Source organism: Psammomys obesus, unplaced genomic scaffold (genome assembly GCF_907164565.1).
Source record: "Psammomys obesus unplaced genomic scaffold, mPsaObe1.curated_primary_1811, whole genome shotgun sequence".
In the NCBI taxonomy this organism is placed as follows: domain Eukaryota; kingdom Metazoa; phylum Chordata; class Mammalia; order Rodentia; family Muridae; genus Psammomys; species Psammomys obesus.
Window position 1 is genome coordinate 3899557 of NW_026593286.1, and position 14799 is coordinate 3914355.

The window sequence follows — 14799 nt, forward strand, 5'->3', positions numbered from 1 at the left end:
GCAGGATTAAAGTTTCTCACACTGCTGGATTCCCACACTGAGTTTCTGTCCTAATTATAGGTGAACATTTTCCAGGCCTAAGAGTGACATCCAACCATGGGACAAAAACTTGTCAGATATGCATGGACGGTCGCCCTGTCTCCTTTGAGGCTGAAGAAATAATGCAAGCACCCAACATGTCACTTACTCTTTCCTACCAAACTGTAATGGGAGGCTCGAGCATGATGAATTCTACCTTAAACTGAAGTCAAAGAACAAAATGAAAATTTGTGACTAAAAATATATGGGCCAATAACAAATACTTTTAAAATGTTTTAGCGTTAAGCTTTGAGAACTGAGTCAATTAAAACACAGTTCTGTGTTAAGGCCTTGAGAAATCACTTGGCCCCTGTGCCGCCAAGTTTTGTGTTAGAGGACGGAGCCTTAACTGAGAACATGCCTCCATATAGAGCAGGGTGTGTGCAGGCCTGCAGACTCTACAGTACAGATCATCTTCTTAATTAGTGACTCACATACTCACAGGTGAGTATTTGAGTGGTATCACTCTGGGCTGGTGGTCCTGGGTTTTATAAGAAAGCAGGCTGAGCAACCCACGAGATTCAAGCCAGAAAGCAGCATTCCTCCATGGTTTCTGCATCAGCCCCTGCCTCCTGCCCTGTCAGAGTTGCTGTCCTGACCTCTTTCAATGATGAACAGTGAAGCAGTGTAAGCCAAATAACCCATTTCTGAACCAAGTTTCTCTGGCCACAGTGCTTCTTACAGCAACAGTCACCCTAAGACAGCTCTTAAAGTGTGGTACTGGATGATGACTCCCAGGAAGATGACGGGAGATGAGACACACTGCCCTCCTATTCCTGCCCCGGTCCGACACTCCTCAGATAATTTCATATGTGGATTCTGACCACCTTACAAATCCTAGCATCCTCTCTCTGGGAGCCATATGGGCACATTGCTGCCACATCAGGAGGTCTTGGAGCCCTTCTGCGACTCACCTCTACCTGTTGCCTTGATGTCCACCCACTGAGCTACAAGGACGCCTTTGCCAAGTCACAGCTACCACATGCCCCCTTCTTATGTATATACCACAAGCTGTCAAGCCTAAAGAGAAGTCATAACAGCATGAGGTCCATGTGATCTCTCTCTCTCTCTCTCTCTCTCTCTCCTTATGGACCAGTACCAATGCATTCCAGGGCCTCCCTGCATCTGGTGAAGCATTTCCTGCTGCAATCCTCACTTGGTATCTGCAAAGGACTGGTGCCAGGACTCTCTGGGATACCGGAGATAGTGCTTGCTCCAGTCCCTCGTACGGAAAGAACTTATACACATCCTCCTATATATCCGAAGCTGTCTCCAGACCACTCGATACCCAACACAGCGTGAGTGCCAAGTACACAGTACAAGTACATGGCTTGGGAACAATGGTGCATTTGTACATGTTCAGTACAGATACACAGTTTTCTCTACATATTTCTGGTGTGTTGAGGGTTCAGGCAAAGGCACCAGGTCAGGGGGCAGTCTGGATACGTTGAAGGAACGAATGATGTGCCATGGCCAGTATAAGCAAGCCTATAACTCATGCATGAAAGCGTGCTGGATGGCCCGATCATGAAGACATCTCCTAGCCTACTCCCACTTTCTCCTCACTTGACGAATACATTTCAATGTGTCTCCTCATTGATTACCTGCCTCTCTCCATCCTGGAGAGAGTCTGGAATTGTGTGGCTCCTACTCCACGCCCAGGCTCAGGGTGGTGGGGTAGCATGCCAACGAGTGCTTGTAGGACAAAAGGCATTAGCTACTAAGTTAAGTGGCAGCGCTGAAGTACATCCATCAGCTGGACAGATGTCCACTGAGCTTGCCTCTGCTTTTACTCATGACCCAGTGCCCTAGTCTCCTCTCCTATTGCCAGGGTAAGGTGTTCTGACAAGGCAACTTAGGGGAGAAAGGTTTATACAGGTTCAGTTACATGGAAGGAAGGAAGTCACAGCCCCAAGTCAGAGAGAGATGGTCCCTGTGTAGCCTGAATCAGGAAGTAGACAGCAGAGAATGCATACTTCCTGGTGCTCAGCAAGCATTCTCTCAAACGGCTACACATCTGGGAACACTGCAATGCTCTGGGTCTATCTCAACCCATGTGAATCACATCTCCAATTGTTACCCCAGAAATTGGTATTTATATATTTAGAGGTGGGGCTTCACTTTCTCTTAGATTCTTGGCAATCTTCCTGTCTCAGTCTTCCAAATGCTCTGTTATAGGTGTCACCCAGAGACTTAGGCGTTTTTAAACAGTACCCAAAAGGGCAGTGCACAGGTAGACTTGAGAGCCATTTTGTAGAGCAGAGAGGGTGGAGTTCCTGAGGCATGGGCAAGGAAGCTGCAGCCACCAGGTAACCCCAGCCTCCATCTTTTACTACCCGTCCTGCCTCCTGCCATTGGCTCTTAATACATCCCCATTTGCCAAAATCATCCTGGAAATGTAATTCCACAGAGGGGCCCAGAGAGCCCAGGAACATCCTGCAGAAAAACCATGCTCAGCTCCTGCCTACAAGTGCTCGGTGCCCCCTTTTAGCTCTTTCTAACAAAAGGCTTGCTGAACCTGTATTCAGGCCTTTAGCTCTAACTTCTGACTCATTTCAGCTCAAGCCTGAGGACTGAGGATTAGCTAACAGCCAAAGCTCATGCCCTCTGCTCCTTGAGGCAGCAGCAGCAGCAGCAGCAGGTGTGGGCTGCCCAGCCCAGCCCTCTCCTCAATGCAGGGCCTCCCCAACCGTTGGCATAGTGGTTTCCCCATCCCAGACAGTATCCTTGGTGCGGGCATGCCAGCTGGTGAAGGGAACGGCGGAGGGATGATCAATAAAGCTTCTACGGATCCAGCATGGGGTCTCCCACTGGAGAGACTCGACGCCCTCTACATCCACATCCGCCTCTCGACAGAGGTCCGCACTGGTCCTCCTCTGCATTAGCTCCTGCCTCCAAGTTCCTGCCCAGTTTGAGCTCCTGTCTTGGTTTTCCCTAATGGAGTGTGACTCTGGATATGTAAACCAAACGACCTCTTTTCTCCCCAAGCTGCTTTTGGCCATGGTGTTTCATCACAGCAGTAGTCATCCTAACTAAGACAGGCCTTGTCAAGTAATGGCTACTTAGTGAAAGTCATTCTGTGCCTGTTGGTTGTGGCAACTGGATTGCCACCAGCACTGCTGGGCAGCAGCAGGGGGAGTTGTAGAGAACTCAGCGTGTGGACAAGGCCCTGCAGTAACTTTCTCGAAAAAGGAAACTGGCTTCCATTCCCTTGGAAGGATTCTTACTGATTTTCTGGAGAAGGGTGGTAGTGGCAGCTGATAGGAAACAGACCCAAAGCCGCCGCATGCTGTATCAGGAGCCCAGGCCTAAGCATTACCGATATGTGGGCTCAGCTGAGCCCTGCTCATGAGGCTCCTTTGTGGTTATCCCCATCTCTGTTATTTCCCATCAGATCCTCCTCCTTCAACCACCTTCAACTGTAACCACCAACAACATCTCCAGGTATCAGTGACTATTCCCTAGGGAACTAAAATCATCCTTGTACACTGGTACAGAACCAGTGGTCTACAAGATTCTTATGGCGGGGGCTATAACGAACCATGGCACTGGCCATCCATTTCAAACATTCCTAGCCTTGTGCCTGGGCAGTGCTAAGAGGCCTGCTGGCATTCAGGCATAGGAGCGACTGCTCCCTGTCCTGGTAACTGGGGTGGCATGTGGCTGTCCTACTTCTCCTGGGTCAGCAGCTACTGCTGGAAATAGCTGACAGCCAGGAGCTAAGGAGGCAGAATACAAAGTTACAGCATTCTGGTCAGGAGGGAAAGAATTCCACCTTCCCCTGTGGCTGGCTACCCAGGAAGCTTCTGCTTTCTCTCAAACCACATGCAGAGAAGGGAGCGTGGGTCACCCTTCTAATGAAGCCGCCTAGGGTGGTGTGTGGAGCAGACCCCTGCCCCGCAGGGGGCTGAGACATGAGCGAACAGGGGCTGAAGGTTGACTAGGCAGGGGATGGTTCTCCAATGCAGGAGGCTTTGGGAGACACTGACAGGGGCTTTCTGGATCCATGGGAGAAGAAAAAAACACCTATCTCTTCCACCACACAGTTCGTTAAACAAGACAGGTATTTTGTATGATACTATGTCTTAATTCTATGTGAGTGCAGCCTTAGAAAACAAATAAAACCACACAGGAAAAAGAATGTAAGGAAGATCGGTGTGAATGTGGGTACTTACTAAAGGTGCGGTCTCAGCCAGTCACAGTTCTCAGGGAATCAATGTCAGATACGAGGCGTAAAACACATTCTAACCCCTTCTCCAATTAAACTTGCATAAATCAACAATCGGTGTCAAAGTCCAGCAGCATCACGCTACCGCCACCTGCTGGTCAGGTTCTAGAATTGCCAGTATAATCCCCAAAGACAAAACAAACAACAAAAACCCCAAACTAACAAATTAAAACAAAACAAAGAACCTGAAGAAGTAAAAATCCTTATCCTTGGGACGCATAGGGGCAGCATGATTTCTGGAGCCTTCCGTTCTCAAATGCAGGATTGCTGACCTTTCTTGGATGTGGTGTAGCCATAAGATAACAACGAAAATAAAGTATAGACAATTTACAGAGCTACAGCACATTACAAGAGCCATGCAAGATGTTTTCACAATGGGAAAAGAACTTGAAAATTAGCAAAACTCAAGTGCTTCCATATCAGGACCCACTGTCTAATAAGGATAGATCCTAGCAGGAAGACAAATAATTAACTGGAGGCCACACACAGGAGCACACACACACACACACAGAGAATCGTGCAGGCACGCAGCAACAAATACATGCACAAAGACGACAGTTACAACTTCCCTGTAGAAACATAAAAGACTGAATGGTGTTTGTGCTCAACACTGCCAAAGCCGCACGAGCCTGGGAGCCTGAAGGGAGACTGCGGAGTGCTGAGGAGTCATATGAAGAAATGTATTCACCATGGCAGCCAGTCATTGAGGCAGAAGATAAACTGTTGGACTGAAGCAATCTGTGAAAGGGTGGAGCTATCAGAACAGCCTGACAGTCGAGGAGGGGGAGATGGGAGTGCTGCTGCCACAGCAACGGCCGCAGCTGAGGCCATCAGCCGAGGATGCTCGAACTTGCAAGAAATGGTGTGGGGATGGGTGTTGGTGGTAGTGATGGGGGTGGGGTGGGTGCTGGGACAGACACTCCAGAACACTGGAAGACTAATGCACAGGGGCTGTGACATTGGCTCTTGCCCTTGGCACAGAGGTGATGCATCTAAAGCAAACACTTTGCCTTGAAGTGTGCTATGACAGCCAAGTTTGCTATAGATGGCCCTCCAGGGCCCCTGCTCACAGCAGGCATGCCCACTCCTGCCTAACACTTCCAGAGAAAATTACTTGTGAGAAGATGATTAATAAAAAATAAAAAAAAAATCACAGGCTTCCAGTAAGAGTCGAGGAAACCCTCAGCCAATAGTTGTTGCAGAGATAATTGTCCTGAATCTATCAATAATGCTAAAGCTCCTCTTCATTGACTGCAAACACCAATTTCTTTCACCCAGGATTATAAGTTGGTGTTCTCGGGCTTACTACTGCCATTACGGTGATAAACAGTTGAGACCACAACAGGATCTGACATGTAGATCAATTCTGGGTCCATAAAGAATCTACACAAGAGGTTCCAGGACAGGGATTTACAGCCACCAGTTTTTTATTCTCTCTTGCTGCAAAAATTACTTCTGTCAAACACTTAGGAGAGTGAGGAAAAATGTAAAAAAATTAATTTTTCATGTACTACTGGAACAGCCTTTTTCAGTGCAGAAGTCCAAGACGAATATACTCTGCGGTTAAAAAATTACACAGCGCAGCGTGTGGTACTTAGTGGAAGAGGGATCCAATCCCCGGTGTTGCTCGCAAGCCAGCAGACAGCAATTTGAAACCGGGAACAGAGCTGTCTGGATTTTCTCTGAGGGCAGATGCCGGGCTCACGTTAGCAATGCCAAATTATATTAGACGTTTAATTTTAAACCTCAGGTATTTAAATGTAAAGCCATACAACAGTAATAGCCATAAAGCAGTGGGGCATTCCATCTCACAGAATGGGTTCCTCTTGCCTTCTCCTCTTAATTTAGCCAGTGCCTCCTGCTTCCCAGTTTTATCCACTACAAAGCCATCTATCTAATTAGGAGTTGCTCACAGCCGCTGAGAGGCAGATGCCCCAGGGGTACCTGTGTGTCAAAGGGGGAAAGATTGAAAAGTTCTCTGAAGCAGAAGTCTTCATTTTAGGGTGGATGGGAGGGCAGAGAAAACAGACTTCTAGTGCTGGGCCGAAAGACAAGCCCTTCACTGGTGCGGGTGAGGTAAATCCGAAAGCCTGCACTGCTGCCATCGGGCAGGCTGCTGCTGACCCCGACACACAGACCAGAGGTTTGGGGGTGGGAGGGAAGCTGGGGGGAGGGCGGGGGTTGAAGCTAGGTGGTGGATAAAGTGACTGCCAAAAAAGGGGTCTTGTATCAACTAAGTAAAAAGGAAAACATGATGGAAAGCCCTCACGCCTGTCTCCTTGGTTGCTGTCATGAAGCACAGCAGGGAACGTTTCTGTGGGGAGAGATCCTACTCACAGCCACGTTTTACTGAAGTGTCCCGTAGGATTCTGTGCTCCTGTGTTCCTTAAAAATGGCGGAGGTTGGGGCTGGCGCCAGATGGATCTGTGCAGTAAAGGTGGGATGGTACGACATCCCAGTGAAGGTGGTACGTGGTGCCTGCCCTGGTGTTTGGGGCAGCCGGGGCTCCTGCCCCTCTAGCCAGGTCCTGCGAGCTGTCTGTCAGGAGCTCCCCTGTTTAGGTCACCTTTCCTGACCCCACTTCTCTCTTACTTTTGACAAGTCTTGGTCTGGTCGGAAACAACTGTTTGGGCCCGTCTGTCAGAGTGCCGTGGAACAAGTAAGATGGTGTTTACCCAAAGCAAGCGTCCTGAGCAGCAGCTGGTGGGTCCACAGGGAAGACCTGACGTGGAATCTTTTAATTAGAACAAATTATGCTAAAATGACGCTCAAACCCTGTCTGATCGATTACATACAACAGTGGGAAGTCCCTTAAATACCGGTGAACAGGCCACAGACAGAATGCCACAGGCAAAGCAAGCTGCACCAGCCAGCGCATGGGGCACACTGCATAATTCATGTTGTCGCAAGTAAGTCAAAGGCAGTTTCCGGGGTGCCACAGCTGTCCCGCTAGAAGCTGGCCATGCTTGCCAAAAAATGTGGAAGTCTGTAAGAGATGACAGAGCGGATTTCCCAAGAACTTGAGAGCTACACCAGGAATCCTGGAAGATGGGAGAGGCAGATGGACTGACTGAACAGTACAAAATGTGTGTGGACGGTGGTATGCTAAAGTCTAGGTAGAACAGAAGGCTGAGAGGGAACAGCGGACATCCCGTCTCAACTTAGCCATATCTCCGTTACATAACCAGAGCTAAGACACTGGCCCCATCCGCAGCCTCGGCTTCCAAATGTGACCAGCAGAGGGTTCAAGGCCTACTCCCAGACCAGAGGGGTACAGATGAATGGTGGGATGTGGATGAGACAGGAGATCAAGGACAAAGCGTTCACAGATGACTGGGGAGGCACGCGTGCCACGGTCGAAGCAGCCCCGTGGTACCACGCTCCTGCTGGAGCATGGGTGCCCTGGGCACGGAGCCCAGCCCCTGGCTTTCACAGAGGACCTGTGGATGGCCACAGTCTGTGCCCCCTCTTACCACTGCTGACGGCTGAGTTTGCAATGACTGTAGCGTCACTCCACTGGTCGGCACTGGAGACTGAGTAGGAGCGCTGGTGCATGCCGTCAGGTCGGCTGTTGAAGGAGACCAGGCTGACGCCGCTTGCCATCTGACACCCAGACGCACTAGTGACATTCCCTAGGAATAAACAAGTCAGGTGAACACCACGGCGGACTGCAGACCTCAGAAGCCTCGTCTAGTGGGCTTCACGCTGCCACACGTACCTGAGCCCTGCACGCCACTGCTGTCACCCTGCCTAGGTGGTGAATCAGAGCCTCATACAGCACAAGAGCACAAGGAAGAGAAGGGTGCTGTGAAACCCAACGGTGCCCCACTGAGCAACAGTGAGGGAAGGCTGCCGACAACTGCCCATAAAATCACTCCAAAGACAAGTGACCCTACTACAATCTCTAAAGACAAGAGAACAGAAAAACAGCCACCACAGGGCAAAAAGACTCCTAACAGAGGCTGGTCGTACCAACCTGTCCACATAGGCTCACCCACTGGGAGTCAACTGTCTAGTACCAGGGGACACCGTCCATAGGGCAGCTATCCCTTATAATCAAATCCCCAGAGGCACCATGGTGGAGGTGGCAACCCTGACTCCTGACCTTGTAAAGATTCTGCAGAACAAAAAAAGTCACCCCAGAGGCTTCAGAGCTCACAGGGACTGTGAAGAGAGATAGTTCTGATCACGTTAAAAAAAAAAAAAAAAGCTGCTTTTTGCTCAGCCAATGATGCCTAGACCTTTATGAATGGGTCTGTTAGAGAGAAACGTGGATCTTTGGCGACACTGTTGTCCAGGAACTCACTATAGAGACCAGCTGGTCTCAAACTCACAGAGAAGGCTGGTACCACCATACCCAGCTACTGGCTTCACATTTTTTATCTTCCCTAGCCGTTCTGGTTCAAAACTGTGTCAGTGGGAGGTTTTCATGGGGCGGGGCTTTAAGTGAACAGTCCATAGTAGTGACCAAGTCTGGCCGATCAGGCTTTAAAAGTCAGGCTTCTGATTTTGGAGGCGAAGGGGTAGAGGTGAAAGAATATGCAGTCTCACGCACCTGCACACGCAGATGAACGTGCACACACGCACACAGACAAGTAAGTTGAACAGACAGGTAGGTTGGAGCCACTGTCTGACAGGCAGCACGCAGCAGAACACCACAGTGTGCTACAAGAAAGTTTTACTGATTATTTGTCTCATGGATGTGACAAAACAGCTGAAGAAAGACGCTTACAGGAAGAAGTCCGAGTTTGGCTCACAGTTCGAGGATGCTGTCCATCGCTCGCAACCAGGAAGCCGACTGGCCACACATGCTGGCTCCCAGCTGAGCCCTCCAGAGTCGTTCAGTCTGGGGCTACCCCCCGTGGCCCAGTGCCGCTCACACTCAGGGTTGATTCTTTTCACCACGGCTACACCAATCTAGAAACTTCCTCACAGACACATTCCTAGGTGATTAGATAACCTCTCAAATTGACAGTCCACATTAGCCAGCACAAAGATGCCTCTAACATTAAAAACAAAACCCACAACCAAACACCTATTCTTTGTTGTCTAAACTGAGTATGGTTTGAACCCCAGAGGGAAATTATCCATGTCATCCCAGACCAAAATCCAGAAGTGACAACAAAGAGCAAGAACTGAGCACCCAGACTTCCTGTTCATAGTGCTATTTATGTGCCAGAGAAGTAGGCCTGAATGTCCAAACTGCAGAGTTCCAGGCCACGTGGCCCCTGGTTTATAGATACGCAGTTTGTGCGAGTCTGAGAACTCTAACAAAACACTAACTCTCAATGTAGAAACTAGTGACGTGTTCAAAGCCTCAGGACCAGCCTTCTCCACCTGTCATGTTATGAAGGCATAGGAGCACCTTAGCACTCTGAAAAGGAACAGCAGTATTCTGAGGCCCATGTTCTGGGCAACAGTGCCATGAATACCAAGACCGTGCTCTTGCCCCATCTCCTCCTAGCAGCTGGGGAGGGGATACTGTTACCACGGAGACATTACACACAGCTGCTGGGATTCTTCACATGCCTCCTCTGAGGCCACCCTGAAGCTGCCTCTTGGAAAACTCATTCCCATAGTACACAGGCAGCATCCTCCAGAGTGGGTGAGGGGCTCCCTCCACAAGGTACACAGCTGTGGCTCTGGCAGCCTGTGCCAGCCATGCTCCTGCTGTAATCCTGCCAGGCTGTTCACCCGGAGGCCACCCACACGGGCTGTGTCCATTGGCTGTAGGCGCTCAAGAGCAAGGCTCAATTAAGAACAGGGCAGGGATGTCAAGAAGGGGGGCAGTGAGGCAGTTCTGACACTGATCCTTGAGCCCCGCTTTAGGCAGGCTGGCTGCCTGTGCTGGCGCCATTCCCACCAGCTCTGGTACACACACTGTCCACTCTAGTTCCCCTTTCCTGGGCACCTGATGCCATATACCCACCCATCTAAGCTGTACTTACAGAACAGCCTCGGCACCTTGCCCCAGGATCTCCCCTGGTTCGTTCCCACTCCTGTATCTCATGAGGACCCTGCAGGCAGAAGCTTCGGGAACCGTACAAGAACCGAGGTGTGGTGCAGAACACACAGAACTACAGTACTGAAGAGGTAAAAACAGGATGACAAGGAGCTCCAGGCCAGCTTGGATTACAAAGAGAGTTCCAGGCCACCATGAGCTAAGAGGCTGCTCCTCAGAACAAGGAAAGGGTGGGGAGGGGGAGGTTGTATGCATCAAGGAATGAGGGGAGAGACTCCTCTTTGGTTTCCCAGATCCTCTGGGCCCTTGCAGCCCAGAGACTCCTGCCAATTAGCAACATGTCAAGATGATTCTGCCTACATATTTGTTTTATGCCAGCTTTAGGCCCGCAAGACCTGAGCACCTAACAAACTCAACAACCTTGTCCATCTCTGGTCCACGATGACCATGCTTAACACAGCTGCTGCTCCCTTTGTCCATTCCCTAGCAAGGACGCTGTGACGGTTAGCCTTAATCGCCATTTTGACACAATCCAGAATCACGTGGGAAGCGTCTCAGCAAGGGGTGGCCTGCAGGTCTATCTGCAGGGATTATCTTGGTTGCTTTCCCTGAGGGGCCACCCTGAAAGTGGGTGGTTCCATTGTCCAGCTTTGGGCCCTGGACTGTAATAGGAGTATTTGAAGTGCTGCTGAGTGGTAAGGATGAGCAAATTCACGTCTCTCTGCTCCGGACTGTGGATACAATGGGATTAGATGCTTCAAGTTCTTACCTTGGCTTCTCTGCAGTGACGGACCGCATGCCCTGGAGTTGTGAACTAAATTAAGCCCTTTCCTCTTCAAGTTGCTTTTTGTCGGGTCATTCATTTTACCACAGCGACAGAAATGAAACTAACTGGACTCCAAACTCTGGACACTGCCATCTGCAAGGTTTGCGTTTGAGAATGTAATCAAGCTACAATAAATAAATACAACTGCAAAAAAGCTAAAATAATTTTGTGTCCGGCTGCATTCTTTCTTCAGACCCATGTGACCTGGACGCTGGACACCCTTGCTGGAGGGTAGGTCTACAGGACCACCTGCCTGATACCTTCTAAAGTGCCTTTCTTGGAAAGCCAAGCAAAGGATCCCCAAGTCTTTATCACTGACTACGGAAACAGGCCCTAAAGAGAAACTTCCAGCACCTGGACTCCAGGTGCATCTGACATTCAAATGGAGATGCTAAAGGACCAGCCTGGGGTTGCCAGGGCTTGGTCTGGTGGCTGGCTGTTGAAGTGCTGGAGAACAAACACATATTTTCTAGTTTTTCTTTCTTTTTTAAGATAAATCAAGGCACTTTTATTTATTTATTTCAGTCATTGATTTACTTACTTACTGTAGATGAGTGCTCTACCTGCATGTACACCTGCAGGCCAGAAGAGGGCATCAGCTCTCAGGATAGATGGTTATGAGGTACCATGTGATTGCTAGGAACTGAACTCGGGACCTCTGGAAGAGCAGACAGTGCTCTTAACCACTGAGCCATCTCTCCAGCCCTTAGGCAGATTTTCTTAACCTGTACATGCTACACAAAGCACAGGGCAAGGGAGCTCTTTCTGGTTGCTCCTCTCAACTGCAAACCTTCTGTGTTTGTCAAACAAAATTTAAGCACAGTCTAGATGTATTAAGATGCTGGTGAGGGGTCTCCAGGGGCTGGCACAGAGCTCACCTTCTGAGCAGGACAGAGTCCCCAGGGAACCAAAGGGGGACCTAGGTGGCTGATGACTCCCTACCTCCAGAAGGGCCTGAGCCATCCTGGCTGCTCTGGGAAAGCAGGTGCTCAGAGGCCCTCATTTGCCCACAAACCCCAGTTCAAAATGGCGAGACCAAGCTGGAACCTCACAGTTATAACTGAGGTGAGTGCTTATACCCTACCCGTGGCCTGGAGCTGTACCCAGGAAGTGCTCACAGATAACATTTCTGTTTAGGTAACAACGATTTATACCCTAAGAAGAATTAGATTTGGAGATTTCATCTCCTAACAACCTACGGTTTGGGCTAGCAAGGAGTTCAGCTGATAAAGGCATTTGCTCTTTGATGACTTGAGTCTGATCACTGGGATACACAAGGAGGAAGGAACTGACTCTCTCAAGTTGTCCTCTGGTCACAAATGCCACGCCCCCCAGAAATAATAAATAAATAAATAAAACTTATGGCTTCTGGCATCAGTCAGCCAATGTGAATGTTTGGCAGCTGTGGTCCTGGGCACAATGAGCCGAGGTACTTATGACCTGACTTATCTGGATATAGCTGCCTTGCTGTCTTCTCAAACCCCTGCCCACTGGTTCCTACTCTCCCATGATTAAGAGTTAAACAGTTTCCCAAATACAGAGGGAGATATCCCAGAAAGCTAACAGTTCTGATTTTCCTCTTTGGGAGCTCTTTTTTTTTTTTTTTTTAAATATGTACTAATTTATTCTATTTTAACATTAAGACTTGTACTGATTGTGATACAACAAACCAAAAATGTCTTTTCTGTCAGGTGTGGTGACACACACCTAGAGTGTCAAGCACTCGGGAGCCAAAGGCAAGAGGATGGCTGCAGGCTGGAGGCCAGGATGGTCTACATAGTGAGCTCTGCACTACATAATGAGACCTTGTCTCAAAACAATGATAACACACACAGAGAGAGAGAGAGAGAGAGGGATACCCTCAGGGGTGACAGAGGAATGTATTTGTCAAACTGAAAATAAGAAGATAAGAACACCAGGAAAATGATTCTCTACACTTAAGATGCCATTCAGAAGTCCACAGGCAGGCACTGTCTTTGAACATGATCTAGAAGGAGAGACGCTAGACTGGGAGGCAAACCACTGTGGTGGTGAGTCTGCCTATCCGGGCCAGGAAGCATCTCCAGTAGGCACATTGCTGGCCAGTGGTCACACTGTGAAGCATTTCTACACCTCCAGTAAGTCTGCCAGGCAAAAGAACAACTCTACAATGTTTACTGAGTATTTTTTTTAGTACCTATACTCACTTCTAATTTGTATCAGGGCACAATTTCTATTCTAATTTCCTTTCTGTTGCTATAATAAAAACACACCAACCAAAAGCAGCAGAGGAGAGAAAATTCTTTATTTGGATGATAATTCCAGGTCGAAGTCCATCACTGAGAGAATCAGGGCAAGAACTCACGCGGGAGATTAAAGAAGAAACCATGAGGAAACGCTGCTTACCGCTCACAGGGGGATGCACGCTTAGCCAGCTCCCATACAGCCCAGGGGATGGCGATGCCCACAGTAGGCTGGGCTCTCTATCAAAAATAATCAAGACATCGTCCACAGACATGCTCCCAGGCCAGTCCGATCTGGGCAATCCATCAGCTCAGACTCTCTTCTCTAAGCTGTGTCACAGTGGCGGTTAAAGCTGACTAGGGCAGTATCTAATTTTTATTTTTATTTTTTAATATACGCCCACAAATGTGCAACATGTAGCTCCATTGGTTCCTGAGCGAACACCACTAACTGGCCAGATATTACTTTCCCCAGGCCTGGTGTTCACAGGGAGTACTTTGCAGGACCTGCCTACAACGTCACATAAGGAGCTCACACTTCTGCAAACACCTACACGCACAAGGAGAGGCTATGCTTAAGATACCTTCATTCTCCCAGCACTCCAGGGCTAGGGCTCTCATTGGACGGCAATTCACTTCATGCTGGCCGAGTTGTTAATTAGGCCAAGAAGCAGGAGTCCTTATCTGTGAAGGATGCTGATGACTTTATCTGACTGTCTGAGAGCCAAGGACTTTGACCTCAAGACCACTTACTATGGAAGTGTGTGCAAGCACCGTCTGACACCTCCAAAGCCAGGCTGAAGTGTTTCAGTGATGGGGAGGCGGCCTTTGCTCCCTATCATCAAGATGAAGGGCTGGAATCCTAGACCTATCTGTTGCTGATACGCTTACACTGCTGTTGAAACCTGTAACTACACCAGCTATGACCAGGTATGTCCTGAGCACCCGCTACCCAGGCTTGGCACTGAAAGTGCGAGATGATCAATGGGATGGAGCTACAAACTAGGTATGCCAGGAGACCCGCAGGACACAATCACAGCCCAAGCTGAAACTGCCAGCCCCAAGGTGAACATGTGTGTGGCCTACAGAAAGCCACGGCAAACCACAGCCCCAGCAAAGTGACAGATAAGCCCGGGGTGGGTCTCTGCTCATCAGGCAACCCCCTACACAATCACATACATCTTCTGTCATATCGCATTTTGTTGGTATGCCTGGAAAGGTGACACAAAGGTGAGGTCTCTGGGATGTGGACCAGTTTGTTGCTGCATAGCTGGTACCCACTGAAAGCTGCATTAGGTCTCCCTTTTCCCGGGACGAGGAGGAACCCATGGTGGGTTCTAATGCACAAAGCTCAAGCCAGGCACAGACACGGGCCTGAAAATGAAGCTTCTACTCCCTGGGGACAAGCGGCCACTGATCTCAGGGCTGAGTCTATTGGAGTAAGGACATCCAGTTCTTTTCCTCTTGCATCCTGACACTCTTG

The 14799-nt window shown here is 49.2% G+C and overlaps 1 protein-coding gene across 6 annotated transcripts in view; it reads right to left on the reverse strand.

The window, feature by feature from the left end:
• The window catches only part of Agap1 (ArfGAP with GTPase domain, ankyrin repeat and PH domain 1), a 431455-nt gene that overhangs the window by 124918 nt on the left and 291738 nt on the right, over positions 1-14799 (reverse strand). For 4 of the 6 annotated variants that reach the window (XM_055616996.1, XM_055616995.1, XM_055616994.1 and 1 more), the window contains exon 12: positions 7780-7938. The exons of the other annotated variants lie outside the window; for them this stretch is intronic. In XM_055616996.1, coding sequence (XP_055472971.1) covers positions 7780-7938 — 159 coding nt within the window. The remainder of the gene's footprint in view (positions 1-7779; positions 7939-14799) is intronic. 6 annotated transcript variants of the gene reach the window in all.